The sequence below is a fragment of the Armigeres subalbatus genome, chromosome 1 (assembly GCF_024139115.2).
Source record: "Armigeres subalbatus isolate Guangzhou_Male chromosome 1, GZ_Asu_2, whole genome shotgun sequence".
Classification (NCBI taxonomy): Eukaryota; Metazoa; Arthropoda; class Insecta; order Diptera; family Culicidae; genus Armigeres; species Armigeres subalbatus.
The window spans coordinates 7,946,450-7,965,363 of record NC_085139.1 but is presented as its reverse complement, the minus strand read 5'-3'; the positions used below and the strand labels follow the sequence as shown (position 1 = coordinate 7,965,363).

The following is an 18,914-nucleotide window of genomic DNA, read 5'->3' as shown; positions in this document are numbered from 1 at the left end:
GGGAAATACCATTCTGGGGAACTGATTCTGGGGATTGGTATTCTGGGCTTTGACATACAATCAAGATGAGGACGAGGAAAAAGTGCATGACCTGCCAGAAAACATCCCCGAAGAAAAAATCGTGGAATTTTTAATGCGTTCGCTGCGATAGCTAACATGGGAAGATAGGTTCGAGTTCGGTGGAATACCTCTAGGCATTTGGTCGGCCCGAATGCTAGTCCATTGGAACATCGATTCGTTGGTTATGATCGATGGTCAGCAAGCCTACATTGTTCACAAGGGACAAATCCTCTCTTGTAAATACTGCAAAGAGCAATCGCATACTGCCATATCGTGTGACCAGAACAAAAAGCTACTAGTCCAGAAGACTTATGCGAACGTGGCGAAGCAAACCTGGACTACGACAACCACTGAAGAAGGCGAAGACCCCCGAGTGCCAAACCGGTCGGTCAGTGATTTGTCGCTCCACCAGCATCGGTGGAGACTTTTTCCGAGCTGCCACAGCCGTCGCGTCAGACCGAACCGTATCAAACCCAACTGCTAGACAATCTGCTGCTCCAATTACACGAACAGTGTCTCCCAGCCTATTACAAGCACAAAACGCGCGCAGCTCATCGTCATCGTTGCGCACACAATCACAGACCGCTGAAGTGGTCTTGGTTGACATATTCAATAAGCCAGCAAACGTGATGCGAACGAAAGATTCGAACCGCCGGGGACGATAACGTACGATTCGTCCACATCGATTAGAAGTTTTCCAAGCTGAGGACGCCCGCCTGGAAAGAAACAGCAATGCCACGACGGTGTCGACGAGCAGGATGTGGACTTTCTTCCATAAATGGCTCTCACGGCATACAGCCTCGCATCCATCAACATTGAAACGATCACGAACCCCCACAATACTCAATGCACTCCGAACCTTCAGCACTGCACAGCGCGCTGCAAGAGGTGATTTCTTTGATGGAACACTTGCCTATTACCTCCGCCACCACATCGAGAACGTCATCGTAGCTGGCGATTTATTGCGTGCTGCTTGCATGCGATTCGTTCAGCCCGAAAACCAATCCCTTCCTCAATCAAAACCGCTGTTCAGCAGATGATTTACGGGAATGCTGTGCCCATGTGATGCCGGTCATAAATATGTCTGTTGAAACGCGCGATCTTGACTCGATCGGATTTACGTGAGCCGTGGTCTTCGCGACAACTTGCAGTCTGCCGCATTCTGCCACGTCTGTTGTTTCAGCGATCACAACGCGTTAACGCTCATCAGACTCTGGGACACGAGCCCGGACGCGTTTCGTCTCCGGATGTCCCCCATGACTTCGTGGAGGACGTCATCGTGTTAGTGAAGAAGAAGGGAAAACAATTACACTTAGCTTGGATGCGCTGCTGCACAGCAAATGTGGCTGCAGTCTTTGCGCACGCTACTTTCCTACTTTCTTCGTCATGCATTCTTCTTTCTTCTTCCTTCGTATATTTTCTTTTTTCTTTCCTTCTTCCTACTTCTTCCTCCTTTCTCCCTGCTTGTTTTTACTTCTTTCTTCTTCTTTCCTTCTCGCTTCTTTATTATTTCTTTTTTGCTCTTATGCTTCCTTCCTTTCTTCTGTTTTCTTCTTGTGTCTTCTTTTTCTCCTTCTTTTCTGCTTCTTCATTTCCCTTCTGGCTCCTTCCTTCTCTCTTTTTCCATCTCTATTTTATTTTTTTTTCTTTCTTTCTCCTTCCTTTTTATTTATTTTCCTTTTTTCCTTCTTACTCCTCATTTCTTATTTCTCACTGTCACTTGATCTAATGGAAATGAAATCAACTATTCGACCTAATGGCGTTTTTCGATAAGTTTGGGTTAAGTTTGTCCGAGATCTGCCAAAGATAGTCTGAGATACGTCAGGATCGTCAGTCAAATATATGCTTTATATGAAATCTATTCAATCAAGCCTCATTAAAACCTCTTACAACTAATGTATAATTGTAACAAGTAAAAGAATGAGTGCTCAATAATACTCGAGACATTAACACCTAAATATTATCTTAAATAAATTATTTTATATTTTTTTTTCAGGGCTGGCCTACCAAGTGGAGTGGACACTAGGAGAAAACAACCGATCGTGAATGTTCTTCTGCGTTACTAATGTTTCGAATTGGCTTGATGAACAACAAAACCATCATAGTGCAGATTAGATGCAGCTTATCATTTTGATAGTAACCATCTGTCCCCCCACCCCACATACAAAAAAAAGTAAACAAACACTCTCACACATACATACACAACCTTTCTATGTATACTAGAAAACAAAATCACATGAATAGTTCGCGCTTAGTGAAAGATACATCGCTTTGATTAGTGAGCGACACCACAGCTGCTATTTTGTTCGGTAGGCATAAGAGCGATGATAAGAGCTAGAGAACAGTCAGTGTTGGACACGAGAAAAGGAAAGGAAGAAAGTGAACTTTCTTGATTTGCTGCCTTTTGTATACTATTCAACTATATAAACGCCTTTCGTTTAGTTTATGATTAGATTTATTTTTTTTTTGTTTCGGAGAAATTTGGATAAACAGTTTGTCGCATAGAAATTACGTTGTTTTTCGTTGCTGAAATATAAAGCCGCGCGCTGGTAGAGGAATGTTCTCTGGACAGTCTTTCAATTTTAAATCCGTTCGTGTTCTATTTTGTTTCGGCCTGCAGATGGATTTTTATAATCTACCCTGGAGACGATGGTTCTATTGTGGCAAACAAATTGTTCTTGGGTGTAGACATTATTTGCTTACCTTTGGATATGCAATTGATTTGTCCTTGAAACGCAAATGATTGTTGTAACAAAAGTAACGGAAATCAGAAAGCAATAAAAAAAAACACTAGAAACAGATCGATATGAACGAATTGGCATCTTTCAGTTGAATACATGTTCGATACACATAACCTACTAGCGCCATCTACTTAAACGGTACACTCCCAGGTATAATTGAAAGTTTTATCACGGTTTTACTTGGATAAAACCTAAATCCTACTTGGGCCCACACTCTGATACAACTAAGATGCATTGATAAAACGGAATAAAGTAAATGACAAAAAGATATAGTAGCAAAAGTTACTCTAACCCAAAATTAACGTATTTCTAAAACAAAATACAACACGTATGAGCATATGAAAAAAAACTACTTACATTTACTCCGACATGTTCTCATTAAAATGGTCATAGACGGAATATGCTGTTTATTCAGCGCACGTTACACGGAATCCTTTAAACCATTGTAGGTCATTGAACGAGTGAATAACGACTCAAAACATATTACACTTAAAAGAAATCATTTTCTGATTATTTAAAGCTCATGTGGTCCTTTTCCACTCATTTGTTTAAATTTATTCCTAATATTGGAAATCATTTTGGTGAGATTATTGATTAAAAAAAATTCAAAATTAAGTTTTTCCTCCATGATGAATTTGTTTTTTTATACATGACCTACAATCGGATATTCCGCAATTTATTTAACCTTCAGTTTTATTATTTGTTATACATTCAAATCTACGGACTGGAAATCTCACTTCTTTATAAATGGTTTGTGCTTGACAACTCCCTGCTGCGCGCCTGATAATGCAACTTAATAAAAAAAATGAACAAAACCCGCGAAATCTGTTTCTCCTAACAATCTTAACCAATATTACAAGCTGCTAATCACAAAAATGGTAAAACTATGACATAACGTTTAAATCAAATAATGGAAAACAATGATAACAAAACAGCAAAAAATTGAAATATCTCGCCTAAAACATTGGTGTGTGTGTACTCTTAGGATTTTTCACATTCTCCTATTGATAAACTGCTTGGTGATCGTTATTTGACCGGGGCAAACGCGGAATCCTTATATACGAATTGGAACGGCGGCGATGAGACGCGGATACGAAGAGAATTAGTGCTAATCTAACTTACTCTCCCATATTGAAATGAATCAAATAGAGAAAAAAAAGATAAACACGCGAGAAGCTGGTAGCGGATTAAATTGGGCTTTAGTATAATAAAATAAGAAATATATCGCAGAAGAAACGCAAAAATTGCAGTAGAACAAACAATAGAATGGCAGTAAAATGGTTCTATAACTACAACAAATGCGCTAGGTTTTATCCCTGTAATCGCTATAACCACATTCTTTGTTTCCTTTCGTGCGAATCCAGCAGTAGTAGGATAAGTGCTGACGATGATTATTTTCCGACCTCCAGTTGGCTTGGGTTGGACAATTGAGCAAATAAAAAAAACGGTGTAGGGACATGACGATAACGCAAAGCCGAAATCGATTAAACATCTATCCTAGCACGCACTGCGGTTAGTGTGCCACCGTGCGCCTGGCCCAAGTTCGAACGGTGGGTGAACTCAATGGGCCTGAGCCGATCCTGTGCTCAGTAGAACGGAGGGCCGTTGCGCACCCGCCACATTAGCCATCGAGCGTCGCCAGGAGAAAATATAAACAATGGATCCCTTGTCGCTTCGAAATTTTGACTACAACGCGCGTTGTGTGCATGCATTGATTCGAAACAGGAATACCACTAGTAATTGTAGTCGTTATCGATGAAGATATAAAACATGAAACTTTTTTTGCATGCATAACAAACATGATGATGACTTGACTCATGATACAATGCAGTAAATATTGAAAGAAAAAAATCTTGATAGTTACAATAAAAAACAACAAGTAATGGAAGTATGATAACAATTGCATTAGCGTATGATTAAAAATATATATGATGATGAAAACAGAAAAAATATGACGAAAAAAAAACATTAAAACATGATGCAAAAAGAAAAACATTTACTGATTATTAACTAATTAATGATTATTATTATTATATATTATTATTATTCTATAAATTATATATTATATTTGGAAAGTAACCATATAAAAAATGAAAAGGAAAAATATAAGTAATGACAGAACAAATAACCTGCAATGGAATTGGTAGTTTATTATTTATCCGAAAAAAAAAACACCCTGACCAGAGTCATCGAATCAGTGATGAACAACCACGATGAACGCGTAGGCCAGACAATGGAGGTGATCACTGATGAACTTCTGGACAATCGCGTTAACTACAGCAAGGATCTGAAACTCTGAAACTACAGCAAGGATCTGAAAAAAAAACATGCGCATTGCGCTCTGGTAGTGGAGGCGAAGTCCGAGTGGAGAACCCCGCTAGAGGCCAGTAAGAAGGCGAGCGCAAAATCCGCACACTTACTGAAGAGCAAAAGCTGGCGCAAAGTCAGGCGGAGAAGGCCAGAGAGGAGGCGGAATCGAGGATTAGTCCGCCAAGAGTGCGGCAGGCGGAGCGGTGTGCGCCACTGCTAAGAAGAGTAGAGCCCAGGAGAACACGGGTGCGCCTTCCAATAGCAGTGACAAGCGCAAAGACAGAGGTGAGGCGATTATTGTCAAGACTGACAACAAAAGCTACGCCGACGTCTTGAAGCTCTCTGGCCTAGGAGGAGATGTCAACTGCATCCGAAGGACGCGGAAAGGCGTGATGATTCTCGTTCTGAGTACAAAAAGTTGACTGAGAATGCCCTATGCCCAGTTTCGAATGTTCAGTGCAAGGGCTTGGATGAAGTAACCAATGTGCAATGTCGAGATCCAGGAAATCGCAGTTCGGCTTCGCAAAAGATACGCGGGAATGCAGGTTGCCTCATTCCAAGTACCTCTGGCCGAGACCAAGAAGGTACAGTCGTGATTCGCTGGTTGGAATTTTAATACTTTAGTATGGGCCATGGCTCAACTAAAAAGCAACCATACGCTAAAATCCAATGTAAACACTGAAAACGGGATTTGGCGTCACTGAACATCGTTTGTGATGTTCAAGTCGAAATACACGTGTTCAAATGGCTGTCAGTTGACCCAACTGAACAACCGAATTCGTTAGTTGGGTCGAGGTTTTGGCCCAACCAGCGAATCGCGAGGGAAATGGATAAGGGTGCGGCCAGAGTAGACGCGAATTGCGAAGCGAAGCGAAGCGTCCATACGATTTTACAGCTCCTTATTATTGACTGTTATTGTTGCAATCGCAGTAGTCATTGACTTTGAATAAGCATCGAACTAGTCCGTTATGTACCCTCTGTTATATAATCTAAGTTACCATAGCAACACATGGCTAATCGTAGCAACCTGTGGTTTGAACTGAAATAAATTTTTCATTAGTCGTTAGTTATTCATTCTAACCGCTCGTTTTTCATTTCACTCTGCAAAAGGTTATGGGTCCAGCAGTGAAAAGTAAATTAGTTTAAACAAATTAGTTAAACGTTAAACGGAAATGATTAATAACGGTGATGGAAGCGGAGCTGGATTGCCGGCCGCTGGAGTCGCAGCCGGAGTGCCGGCTGCTGGGAGCGGACGAATCAACACGGTCGCTTTGCCAATCATCGAGAAGCTGAAGGGTCGCGAAAACTATGCCACGTGGGCGTTCGCGATGAAAATGACGCTCATTCGCGAGGGTACTTGGTACGCCGTTTCGCCAACACGAGGGCAAGCAATCGATGACGATGTCAGTTTGCGGGCGCTGGCCACAATTTGCCTGAGCCTGGAAACGACAAACTACAGTCTCGTCCAGGACGCCAAGAATGCCAAAGAAGCTTGGGACAAGCTAGGGAACGCTTTTCAGGATAACGGTCTGACCAGGAAAATCGGGTTGCTAAGAAAGCTAACCTCAATTCGTTTGGATGAATGCGGCAGCGTGGAATCGTACGTGGATGAGCTGATGTCCACTGCACATAAGCTTGCAGGGATCGGCTTCAAGGTCGACGACTCATGGCTTGCTGCGTTGTTGCTGATGGGACTTCCGGAGTACTACGAACCCATGATTATGGGACTCGAAGCATCGGGCATGTGTAGCTTGCTGCTGCGCCAGGAAATCACCCATTGCGCATTATTGCACTCGGCGAAGGTATCGCCTTACTCGGATCACTGTTGGACTCTGACGATGCTTGGCTGCTTGCTCGTCATCAACACCAAGACGTATGCCGTACAGCATATAATATAGAGTGGTATACAACAGGGCTGTCTCGCCCCACACATCCCCCTTTCTCTCCGGCTTTTTTTTATTAGTCACTTACAATTATAACTTGTCCTTGGTTTTCTCTTTTATTGTAAATGTATCATTGAGCTTATATTTAATTAAACACTCGGTGAAAATACCACTACAAAGATTTATTTGCCGAAGGCACCATTCAAAGGCCAAGGAAATCGAAAATCATTTTCTACGGAATATTGTCCTATATTCAGGCAACGAACAGATATTTCCGGTTTCAATAGATGAAGTTTCCTCCAACGGTTGTTCATTCACCTCATTCATATGCTCCAAGATTCAATTTGTACGTTGGTCTTCCTGGTCTTCAACCCATAGAGGGCCATCGCACTTTGTAGGTGGTGGTAAGTACGATTTTCTACTACAATTTTGGCGCGTCAATCTCCAGCTGCTGAGCGAAGCACATCAACTCAACACCACGAGTGCCACGACCTCCTACCAAATATTCCACTCTCTCATCTGTCACTTTCCCATCTAGGGCTAATGCTAATGGCTAATATATATGCCCTTTATTCGGTTTATGTCATTTACCATACCCGTCTCAATCCCTACAGATGCGTCTCCGAATTTCGTCGCTGGTTCATTCATTTCATTTATTCAGTTTACATCTAAACAGACAATACTGAATCAACAATTTGACGCTACAATACACGGTTTAAGGCCTGCACCTGGTCTGTCCACCTCGCCCGCTGTGCTCTACGCCGTTTCATTCCTGCCGGATCGAACCCGAACATCGAAAGCGAACACCATCTTTGCAGGGTTGCTGTCCGGCATTCTTGCAACATGTCCTGCCATCGTACCCTTGCGGCTTTAGCTACCTTCTGGATACTGGGTTCGCCGTAGAGCTGGGCGAGCTCGTGGTTCATTCTTCGCCGCCACACAACGTCTTTTTGCACACCGTCAAAGATGGTCCTAAGCACCCGTCTCTCGAATAATCCGAGTGCTTGCAAGTCCTCCTCGAGCATTGTCCATGTTTCATGTCCGTTGAGGACTACCGGTCTTATAAGCGTCTTGTACATGTCACATGGTGATGCGGTGGTGAATATTTTTTTGACCGTAGTCTCTTCTGGAGTCCGTATTAGGCCCAACTTCCACAGATGATACGCCTTCTTATTTCACGACTAACATTGTTATCAACCGTTAGCAAGGATCCGAGGTAGACGAATATCTAGACCACCTCGAAGGTATCCCCGTCTATCGTAACACTGCTTCCAAGGCGGGTCCTGTCGCACTCGGTTCCGCCCACAAGCATGTACTTTGTCTACGATGCATTCACCAACAGTCCAACTTTTGTTGCTTCACGTTTCAGGTAGGTGTACAGTTCTGCCACCTTTGCAAATGTTCGGCCGACAATGTCATTCGCGAAACAAGAAAAAACGGACTGGATCTGTCGTCGCTGGTATTGATTCCGTTTCCGTAGATCTGCAGTCAAACAAAGTACGCGAACACAATAACCGCCCTAGTTTCAGCTCCGAACTTCTTCTGAAACGAACTTTCTATCGGAGTTTGATCTGTCAAACTAAATGATGCGTTTTTTAGTGCAATTTTATGAGAATCTAACGCACTTCGTTCGAAGTTGGGTTTCTAGCCTATATCTTGCATGCTATGATGGCATAAACACCAGCTATCTCACATCGACAAAACACGCTAGCAGTGCACCACTATCTTGTGCATCTTCGCATTCGTTCAAAAGCCTTCATTCCTTACACAAGCAAAATTATCGGCCACATATAGCAGATAAGCAAATTCTGCGTTTATTATCCGCTCTTTTTTCCGTAATTCAATCACACGCACATTCTCTAAAAATAGTGATCGACATCACTATATGTGCCATATTCCGAGTACTGATCAAATTTGACACGATATTTTAGGGAGCATCAGAGCTAGCGAAATATCAAATTCTTTTTTATATGAAACTGTATCTGAATGATAAATACATCTCAAGACAAGACTGATCACCGTCGATGCAAACTGATGGTGCAGCTACATTGTCTTCTTTTATGTATTTTCCTGTCATGTACATCGTTTTCCAGGTGGTCATGACTGTAGCAGGTTTCCTCTATCTTGTCGTTCCGTGTCAAATCACCAATTCCGACATTGCTAAACGGTCCTTATACAAATCATACTAATAGAGTTATTCCATACCAAAGCGTAATTCTCTGAATGTTCCCGAAATGATCGAAAGCGTTCGTGTAATTTGAAATATTCAATTTTCCCCTTTCCAACGTCGCCCTAACTATTCTTGTTAGTTTATCGGAAAGTTCACATTCGTGCATTAAATGCCATAGCAAACGAACATAACAAAACGATACAGATTTATTTTTAGTATTCTATTCTGTAGTGTGCTCATAACATGTAAGGGAAGGTAATCATATGATAATTACGTCTGCCTCATACGCAGCTGGTCGTAGGATCAATCCCAAGCTCAATTCTCCTACTTTTTTCTCTCCATATATTTCTCATGTTTTAGCAATCGCTAAGATTAGAAAAAGACTGAATACCGGTTCCATCTTCTATTCTTTATCTACTTACTTGATACTTACTTGATGGGCTACAGCTCTTCGATGAACCTACGCCGAATGGAGTATCCTTCTCCACTGGACTCGATCCTGGGCCAGTCGCTTCCAGTCGCCCTGAACATTGAGCGCCCTCAGGTCCTCTTCAACTGCAAAAAGCCATCGTGTACGCGGCCTTCCACGAAGCCTGCGGCCTCTTCCGGGTTCTCTACTAAATATTATCTTCGCTTGTCGTTCTTCCGACATACGAACAACGTGACCAGCCCACCGTAGTCTGCCGTGTTGTATAAGCTTAATAATATCCAGCCCTTTATACACCTGGTACAATTCGTGATTCATGCGGCGCCGCCAAATACCGTTCTCCTGTTTACCGCCGAGTATTGTCCGCAGCACCTTACGCTCAAACACTCCGAGAGCTCTCCGATCAGCCTCCTTTAACGTCCATGTCTCATGGCCGTATAAAGCCACCGGAAGAATCAGAGTAGTATACAGCGCGAGTTTTGTTTTCGTTTGCAGATTCTTTATCTACAACTTGACTAATTCTAGCCGTAACTGTTAGAAATCGAAAAGAGCGAAAGAAAGCTCGTTTTGGCATCCATTGCAACCTGTTAATCAAGATGAGCCTCTTCCATAGAACCTACCCCCTAGATTCCAATAATATTCTCGTGGCGAGTGCAGAAGTGTAGAGCTTTTGAACTGAGCACATTGAGGTGCTCAGTGCGAATCCCATGCCCTAGCCATTGGCTCTATGCAATTGCGATTGTTCTGGTAAAACACGGAATAGCAATTACGACATGTAAGGTTATCATGCTCAGGCTCTACTTTGTTAATGCAGTGTTCTTCTCATAAGACAAAGGCCTCGACTAATTCTATTCGCAATTAATTGCATATTATTCGGCAACTCGGCCGTACGAAAACCATTTTTTTGTTAAATATCTTGGCTGTGCATATGCACAGCATATGTTTCGAAATGGACAAATTGATATGAAATTTGCGAAAAAGAATCCACGTGTCTTGGAGGGACTCGAACCCTCAACCTCCTACTCTCTAGATAGGCGTGATAACCCCTACACAACAAGACCACTTAAAGGTCACGTTTGCGGAAAAGCCATCAGAATCCGAGTACCAACCTCCACCGCGGTTAGCTCTCTTTTTTGCAAATTGAATATCTTTCGGATGCTTGATTTGCCCAATCTCCACATTTGCTTTACTGTTGTATATCCACAGCCAAGCCAAGACACGTGGATTCTTTTTCGCAAATTTCATATCAATTTGTCCATTTCGAAACATATGCTGTGCATATGCACAGCCAAGATATTTAACAAAAAAATGGTTTTCGTACGGCCGAGTTGCCGAATAATATGCAATTAATTGTAATCAAGTGTCGGTCTTTCACCGTCATTAGTCGTCTGAGTACACGCGACCGTTTACGTAAAGGCAATCAAACTCATCAAATGCTTTAGCCAAGCAAGCCTTTGGCACAGCAGAGTGCGATTGAATTCGCATTCTATACCGTCCCGCCCAGTCCGTTGCTGGGGGGCATGGAGTGCGATCCTCTCGTTTAATAAACAATGTGCACTCGCTTGGCTGTGGATATACAACAGTAAAGCAAATGTGGAGATTGGGCAAATCAAGCATCCGAAAGATATTCAATTTGCAAAAAAGAGCTAACCGCGGTGGTGGTTGGTACTCGGATTCTGATGGCTTTTCCGCAAACGTAACCTTTAAATGGCCTTGTTGTATAGGGGTTATCACGCCTATCTAGAGAGTAGGAGGTTGAGAGTCCCTCCAAGACACGTGGATTCTTTTTCGCAAATTTCATATCAATTTGTCCATTTCGAAACATATGCTGTGCATATGCACAGCCAAGATATTTAACAAAAAAAAATGGTTTTCGTACGGCCGAGTTGCCGAATAATATGCAATTAATTGTAATCAAGTGTCGGTCTTTCACCGTCATTAGTCGTCTGAGTACACGCGACCGTTTACGTAAAGGCAATCAAACTCATCAAATGCTTTAGCCAAGCAAGCCTTTGGCACAGCAGAGTGCGATTGAATTCGCATTCTATACCGTCCCGCCCAGTCCGTTGCTGGGGGGCATGGAGTGCGATCCTCTCGTTTAATAAACAATGTGCACTCGCTTGGCTGTGGATATACAACAGTAAAGCAAATGTGGAGATTGGACAAATCAAGCATCCGAAAAATATTCAATTTGCAAAAAAGAGCTAACCGCGGTGGAGGTTGGTACTCGGATTCTGATGGCTTTTCCGCAAACGTGACCTTTAAGTGGTCTTGTTGTGTAGGGGTTATCACGCCTATCTAGAGAGTAGGAGGTTGAGGGTTCGAGTCCCTCCAAGACACGTGGATTCTTTTTCGCAAATTTCATATCAATTTGTCCATTTCGAAACATATGCTGTGCATATGCACAGCCAAGATATTTAATTCTATTCGCTTTTGTAGCGAAACATCGTGATTTCGCATGAATTAAAACTCAAGCATAATCCATTTCTTCAAATTTGCGAGCAAGTTTTCCAAAACATTAGGACTCCAATATTAAGATCTGGGCAGCGATCTGGGTATTATTTACCACCATGGTTGGAGATACATTCAATATTATTCCTGACATTCGATATTAGCTGCACCAAGTTGGGTCTCCAGTTAGCCTTGTGAGCAAAAACGTAGGATTGTCACTGCTTATAGAATACGAAGTTGAAATGCAGAGCCATAGATGGGATATCAAGGCTCTTCAAAAGCGTCATTGCGGCATCCACAACTTCAATATTATTTTCTTACAACGTGACTTTTGCAGTTTTTTATTCGCATTTTTTAATCGGTGGTTCAGTAGAACCATACTACAATAAGCTGAATTTGGCAGATTATTATGCATTATGTTGTAGTGTGTGTTTTGTTTTATCACCAACATCGATTTGGCACTTATGGTACTGGTACTTTAGCTGCTAGGCTGAGGTAAACTAGATATTTGATACGTGACCAGGTGAGTCATTGGTAATCTTGAACTTAGCTTAGATTACGGAAGTGAATTGAACAAGTCGATTGACTTGAACGTCTAAACTCCTCCGTTCAACTCACTTGCACGAAAAGAAAGTTGAACAAGTTCAACCTTTGGCAAGTCAAATGAATTTTACTGAAATGATCAAATTACTTGCCTTGTCAAAGCCTCGGTTAAAACATGATACTTTGAGATCAACGCCCCATTGTTGTTTCCTCAGAAACTTGCTTTGTGTTTTCTAGTGCTTTTATCACACCATTGTGTTTTTCGTCATCAAACCATTTCAACTATGAACGGACCTTTCAAATCGCCCACGACATGCTTTGAATTGTGTTCCAACTCGCAAACCTTCCGCTATTCAATTAATCTGGCTGTCATCATAACTAGCATATCATTCCAACTTTACTTGGCGGTCTTCCCAACACACCATTACGGTTCTCAAAACACGTAAAAAATCTCAACTCAACAACACGACATTTCAGTTCTTTCACACGCAAGTCATTTAATCTTTACTTGGCTGTTCACTAAACACGCCATTGCGGTACTAAAACACGCAAATTCTTTCATCTTTACTTGGCAGTTCTCCAAACATGCCACAGCAATTCTTAAAATACGCAAATGATTTCATCTCTACTTAGTGGTCTTCCCAACATGTCATAGCGGCCCTCAAAACCCGCTAAAAAATCATCTTTACTAGGCAGTGCTCCAAACACGCCATTGCGGTCCTCAAAACTCGCAAAACATTTCATCTTTACTTGGCGGTCCTCCAAATTCGCCATTGCGGTCCTCAAAACACGCGAAACAATTCATCTTTTCTTGGCGGTCCTCCAAACACGCCATTGCGGTCATCAAAACTCGTCAATCATTTCATCTTTTCTTGGCGGTCGTCCAAACACGCCATCCATTGCGGTCCTCAAAACTCGCAAAACAATTAATCTTTTCTTGGCGGTCCTCCGAACTCGCCATTGCGGTTTTCAAAACTCGCAGAACAATTCATCTTTTCTTGGCGGTCCTCCAAACTCACCATTGCGGTCCTCAAAACTCGCCAATCATTTCATCTTTTCTTGGCGGTCCTCCAAACACGCCATTGCGGTCCTCAAAACTCGCAAAACAATTAATCTTTTCTTGGCGGTCCTCCAAACTCGCCATTGCGGTCCTCAAAACTCGCCAATCATTTCATCTTTTCTTGGCGGTCCTCCAAACTCGCCATTGCGGTCCTCAAAACTCGCCAATCTTTTTATCTTTTCTTGGCGGTCCTCCAAACACGCCATTGCGGTCCTCAAAACTCGCAAAACAATTCATCTTTTTTTCTGGCGGTCCTCCAAACTCGCCATTGCGGTCCTCAAAACTCGCCAATCATTTATCTTTTTTGGCCAAACACGCCATTGCGGTACTCAAGACACGCAAACAATTTCGAATCTTCTCCGTTTTACTTACTTACGCAACCGCGTCTCTCCCAATTTGGAGCACCGGTCCCCACGTAAACACTGCAAAAAGCAAACATCCTTCTTGGTTCAGGAATTTACCTTTTCTTCTGAGATTGCGCAGTAGGTGATTTCCATGACGCAGTATTTTTATCAGGCACATTAGTTTTAACATTATTCAACTTGATACTAACAAAAAATGAGCAGTAAAACCTGCCACTGTCGCCAAATGTGTAGCTTGCTGCTGCGCCAGGAAATCACCCATTGCGCATTATTGCACTCGGCGAAGGTATCGCCTTACTCGGATCACTGTTGGACTCTGACGATGTTTGGCTGCTTGCTCGTCACCAACACCAAGACGTATGCCGTACAGCATATAATATAGAGTGGTATACAACAGGGCTGTCTCGCCCCACACAGGGCACTGCATTAACATCGGATGCAGTGAAGGCAAAAATTTTGCAGGACGTGAAGTTGTCGAGTGCTCCTAAAACTACCAACGGAGAAGGTGCGTTGTATTTAAATCCAAAATCCAAACGGCGTGGCAGTTCGGCGAAGAAGGACGACACGTGCCACAACTGCAAGAAGCGGGGACACTTTGCATCGAAATGCCCACAGAAGCAAAATACTGCTAGGCAGTCTGGGAAAGCTTTGTGCAGCGTTTTTGCAATTGGAGAGGTAAGCGACAAGGAGTGGTATTTCGATTCCGGCGCCACGTGCCACATGTCTCGCAGTGGAAATAAATTTGTAAAGCAGCAAAGTATGGAGCATCCTGTTGGAACGGCCAATAACGGTAGCATGATGTCAGTCGCAAGAGGTTTAGTTCAGCTTGAACTTAGTGAAGGTCCCGTTGAAGTTCAAGAAGTGCTGCAAATTCCGGAGCTAGCTACTAATCTGCTTTCGATCAACAAAATTTGCCAGAGAGGATTGACGGTGGTCTTCGATGCGAACAAGTGTGAGGTACGTGAAGATGACGGAAATGTAATTGCATCCGGTACACAGGTAGGCGGTTTGTATATGTTGAATCGTAAAGAAGAGCAAGCCCTCGTTACATCTAACACTGCCGTCTGGCATAGACGACTTGGTCATCTCAATCGCCAAAGTTTGCGCAAGCTTGTGTTGATGGCAGACGGAATCGAGTTAGTAAATGAAGTTGTACCAGAGTACATCCCTTGTATTGAAGGTAAGCATGCTCGTGATCCTTTTCCTTCCAGTAAGTCGCGAGCCAAAGAGCTACTTGAGTTAGTTCATTCAGACTTGGTCGGGCCCATCGAAGTTCCTTTGCTCGGTGGTAGCCGATATGTGATGACGTTCATCGACGATGCGAGCCGTAAAGTATTCGTATATTTCCTGGAACGGAAGAATGAAGCGTTTGGAGCATATGACAAATTCAAGTCAATGGCAGAACGCCAGACAGGTAGGAAATTAAAGGTCCTTCGAACGGACAACGGCACCGAGTACGTGAATAAATTGTTCAAGAGCAGTATGGCAAAAGATGGAGTGCTCCTCGAGAAAACTTGTCCGTACACCCCCGAGCAAACTAGCGATGACACCAGAAGCATGGTGCGGTAAGAAACCAGATTTGCGGCATCTTAGGATTTTCGGCTCGCTAGCACTTGTCCATATTCCGAAGCAAAGAAGAAAGAAATTCGACCCGAAATCCTGTAGGACCATTTTTGTGGGATATGCCGATGGTACCAAGGGGTATCGAGTGTTTGATCCAGTGAAGCGTGAGGTCCAGATCAGCCGTGATGTTGTTGTGGTTCAGGGCGTGGTTGAGGGCGAACCGCAACATTTGCTACAACTGAGCAAGAATCAGCAGCAGATACAATTCATGGAGCTGTATTCATATGAAGAGCCGATTACAATTGGTAGGATACAGATGGTAGCGGAACCGATTGTCGAAGCAAGCGATGACAGCAAGGATGAATTTGAAGGGTTCGCTACATCCGAAAGCGATTCGAGTGATCCGGAGTATCTGGATGCCAACATCGAGCCTGCGCTCCCGTCGCAATCCGATAGACTAGCTGATCAGCAGCAAGGGTCGAGGCACAGCGAGCGGGAGCGCCGAATCCCTGGCAAGTGTTCAGATTACGTTACGTATAGTTCTTTTTCTGGTGAAGTTATTTCCCCTCAGCAGATTCGGTCACACATACCGTTTGATGATCCTCAGAGTTACGAAGAAGCTCTTGAAAGACCGGATCGTGAGCAGTGGATCGCGGCTATGCGCGATGAAATCAAGGCTCTAGAAGAGAATAAAACTTGGGAGCTGTCCACGCTTCCAAACGATAGAAAGGCTATACGGAACAAGTGGGTCTTCAAAACAAAACGAGGCCCATCTGGTAACATCGAGCAATACAAGGCGCGCTTGGTGGTGAAGGGGTGCTCGCAGCGGCCAGGAATCGATTTCGACGAAGTTTATTCTCCGGTGGTACGGTATTCTACCATCCGATACCTTCTGGCACTGGCGGTAAAGCACGATCTTGACGTGGAGCAGATGGATGCGGTCACTGCGTTCCTTCAAGGAAAATTGACGGACGAGGTCATATACATGGGGGGGGCAGGGGTTTGCTGGTACATCGAAGCAAGTATGTCGATTGCGAAAGGCACTCTACGGGCTCAAACAGTCGAGTCGAGTGTGGAACACTGAGTTGGACAAGGCGCTAAAAGAGTTTGGGCTTGAAAAGTCCAATGTGGATCCGTGCTTGTACTTCCGAATTGATGGTGACAAAATGATTTTCGTCACTATTTATGTGGACGATTTCATGATTTTTACCAACAACGCCAAACTGAAGAGCGCGTTAAAATCGTTTCTCCACAATCGTTTCAAGATGAAGGATCTTGGTCAAGCAACTTTTTGCTTAGGACTGCGGATCACACGAGACCGGAAGAACGGTAAGCTGTGGGTAGATCAAGAGCACTACATCGAAAGCATTTTGCAACGGTTCAACATGGCGAATTGCAATCCTGTCTCCACACCAGCGGAGGCGAGTATCAAGCTGGATAAATCGATGTCGCCAACAACGCCGGAGGAAATCTTGAAGATGAGAGAAGTTCCTTATCAGGAAGCAGTGGGCTGTCTCACTTATCTTGCGCAAGCAACGCGGCCGGACATCAGTTTTGCGGTCAATCAAGTCAGCCAATTCAATGCAAATCCGGGACGAAGCCATTGGAATGCTGTCAAGCGCATAATACGGTACTTGCGGGGTACGAAATCAAATCGGCTAACATATTCGAAGGATCGATGTTCGGATATGGTTGGCTATACGGATGCCGATTGGGGAGGAGAACCGGATTCCAGGAAATCCACTACTGGATACGTCTTCACGTTCATGGGAGGAGCTGTGTCTTGGAACGTGAAACGGCAACCAACAGTTGCCCTATCATCGTGCGAAGCGGAATACATTGCGCTTTCCCGCACTATACAGGAAGCCCTTTGGTGGCATCACTTCCAATCGCAGATATTTGGTGTGCAAAGAATTCCCATCCGGTGTGACAATCAATCAGCCATCTGTATCGCAAGGAATCAATCGTATAATCCCCGGACGAAGCATCTAGACATTCGGTACAATTTTATCCGAGACGTTCTAGAGCAAGGAGTTGTCGAATTGGGTTATGTGAGCACGAAACAGCAGCCTGCAGATGTGTTTACAAAAGCCCTGGCGAATGTAAAGTTAGAAGAGAATAAGAGGTTAATTGGATTCGTTGCTTAGGAAGGAGTGTTGCAATCGCAGTAGTCATTGACTTTGAATAAGCATCGAACTAGTCCGTTATGTACCCTCTGTTATATAATCTAAGTTACCATAGCAACACATGGCTAATCGTAGCAACATGTGGTTTGAACTGAAATAAATGTTTCATTAGTCGTTAGTTATTCATTCTAACCGCTCGTTTTTCATTTCACTCCGCAAAAGTTATTCCATTGCGTGCAATTTTCGCGCCGCGTCGCGTAGACGTGCGATGCGACGCGACGCGACTCACGTAAAAGAATAACAATCATTATCAACAGGCTGTCAAATTGCACTGTCGCGTCGCGTCGCATCGCACGTCGCGTTCACTCTGGTTTCGCCCTAAGGCTAAACTGAAAATGGGTTGGTCGGTCTGCTCGCTGAGAATAAGCCAACCACTTCAGGCCTGCTTCAGATGTCTTGGCAACGGATATAAATCTTATGCCTGTGAATGTCCTGATCGCAGTAAGCTATGCTGTACACTGCTAAAAATAACTATATATGGTAAAACGACCTATTATAGAGATGTTAAGCATCGCCAATTGTGCTAAACATATGTTGTTTTGTTTTTATTACAATAAAAACAAACTACAGTCGCGATTCGCTGGTTGGGCCACGACCTCGACCAAACTAACGAATTCGGTTTTTTTAGTTGGGCTAACTGACCGCCATTTGAACGAAGGGCAAATGCTTGGGCAAATGCCAACGTTCAGGGGACCGAGCGGAGATTCATGCATCGATGTGACCTTCTGCAGCGCGGGATGGACGGTGGAGCGAGAATGGAAGGTTCATGAGGGGCATACCTCCAGCGATCATCAGGAAATTCGTTTTATGGTCCGGTATACCCCCGTCGCAACCACAAGGCGGATCGGCAAAACCGATCTAGGATGGATGGCCCACCTCGCATTTCAACCCAGAACTCTTAAAGGAATCACTACGAATGGAGAGACGAACAACGGGATTAAGTGGCGATGAGTTAATCGATGTACTAATCCGTGCATGCGATGTGACGATGCCTAGGAGGACCAAACCGGAAATCTACAACCTGCGTACTGGTGAACAGACACAATTGCAGACCTTCGTAGAACCTGTCTGCTAAGAGAAGGTTGCGACGTGCCAGAACAGACGCTGAAAAGGTCGAGAGACGCCGGGTGTTCCAGACAGCGAGCAGAGCTCTGAACT

At 43.7% G+C, this 18,914-nt stretch overlaps 1 protein-coding gene across 5 annotated transcripts in view; it reads left to right on the top strand.

Moving 5' to 3' along the window:
- Positions 1 to 4,941, top strand: part of LOC134220753 (ankyrin repeat and KH domain-containing protein mask-like) — a 130,037-nt gene extending 125,096 nt beyond the window's left edge. For all 5 annotated transcript variants that reach the window (XM_062699867.1, XM_062699860.1, XM_062699877.1 and 2 more), the window contains one exon: positions 2,057 to 4,941. In XM_062699867.1, coding sequence (XP_062555851.1) covers positions 2,057 to 2,086 — 30 coding nt within the window. In that variant the 3' untranslated portion in view covers positions 2,087 to 4,941. The remainder of the gene's footprint in view (positions 1 to 2,056) is intronic.
- The last annotated feature ends 13,973 nt before the right edge of the window (positions 4,942 to 18,914 follow it).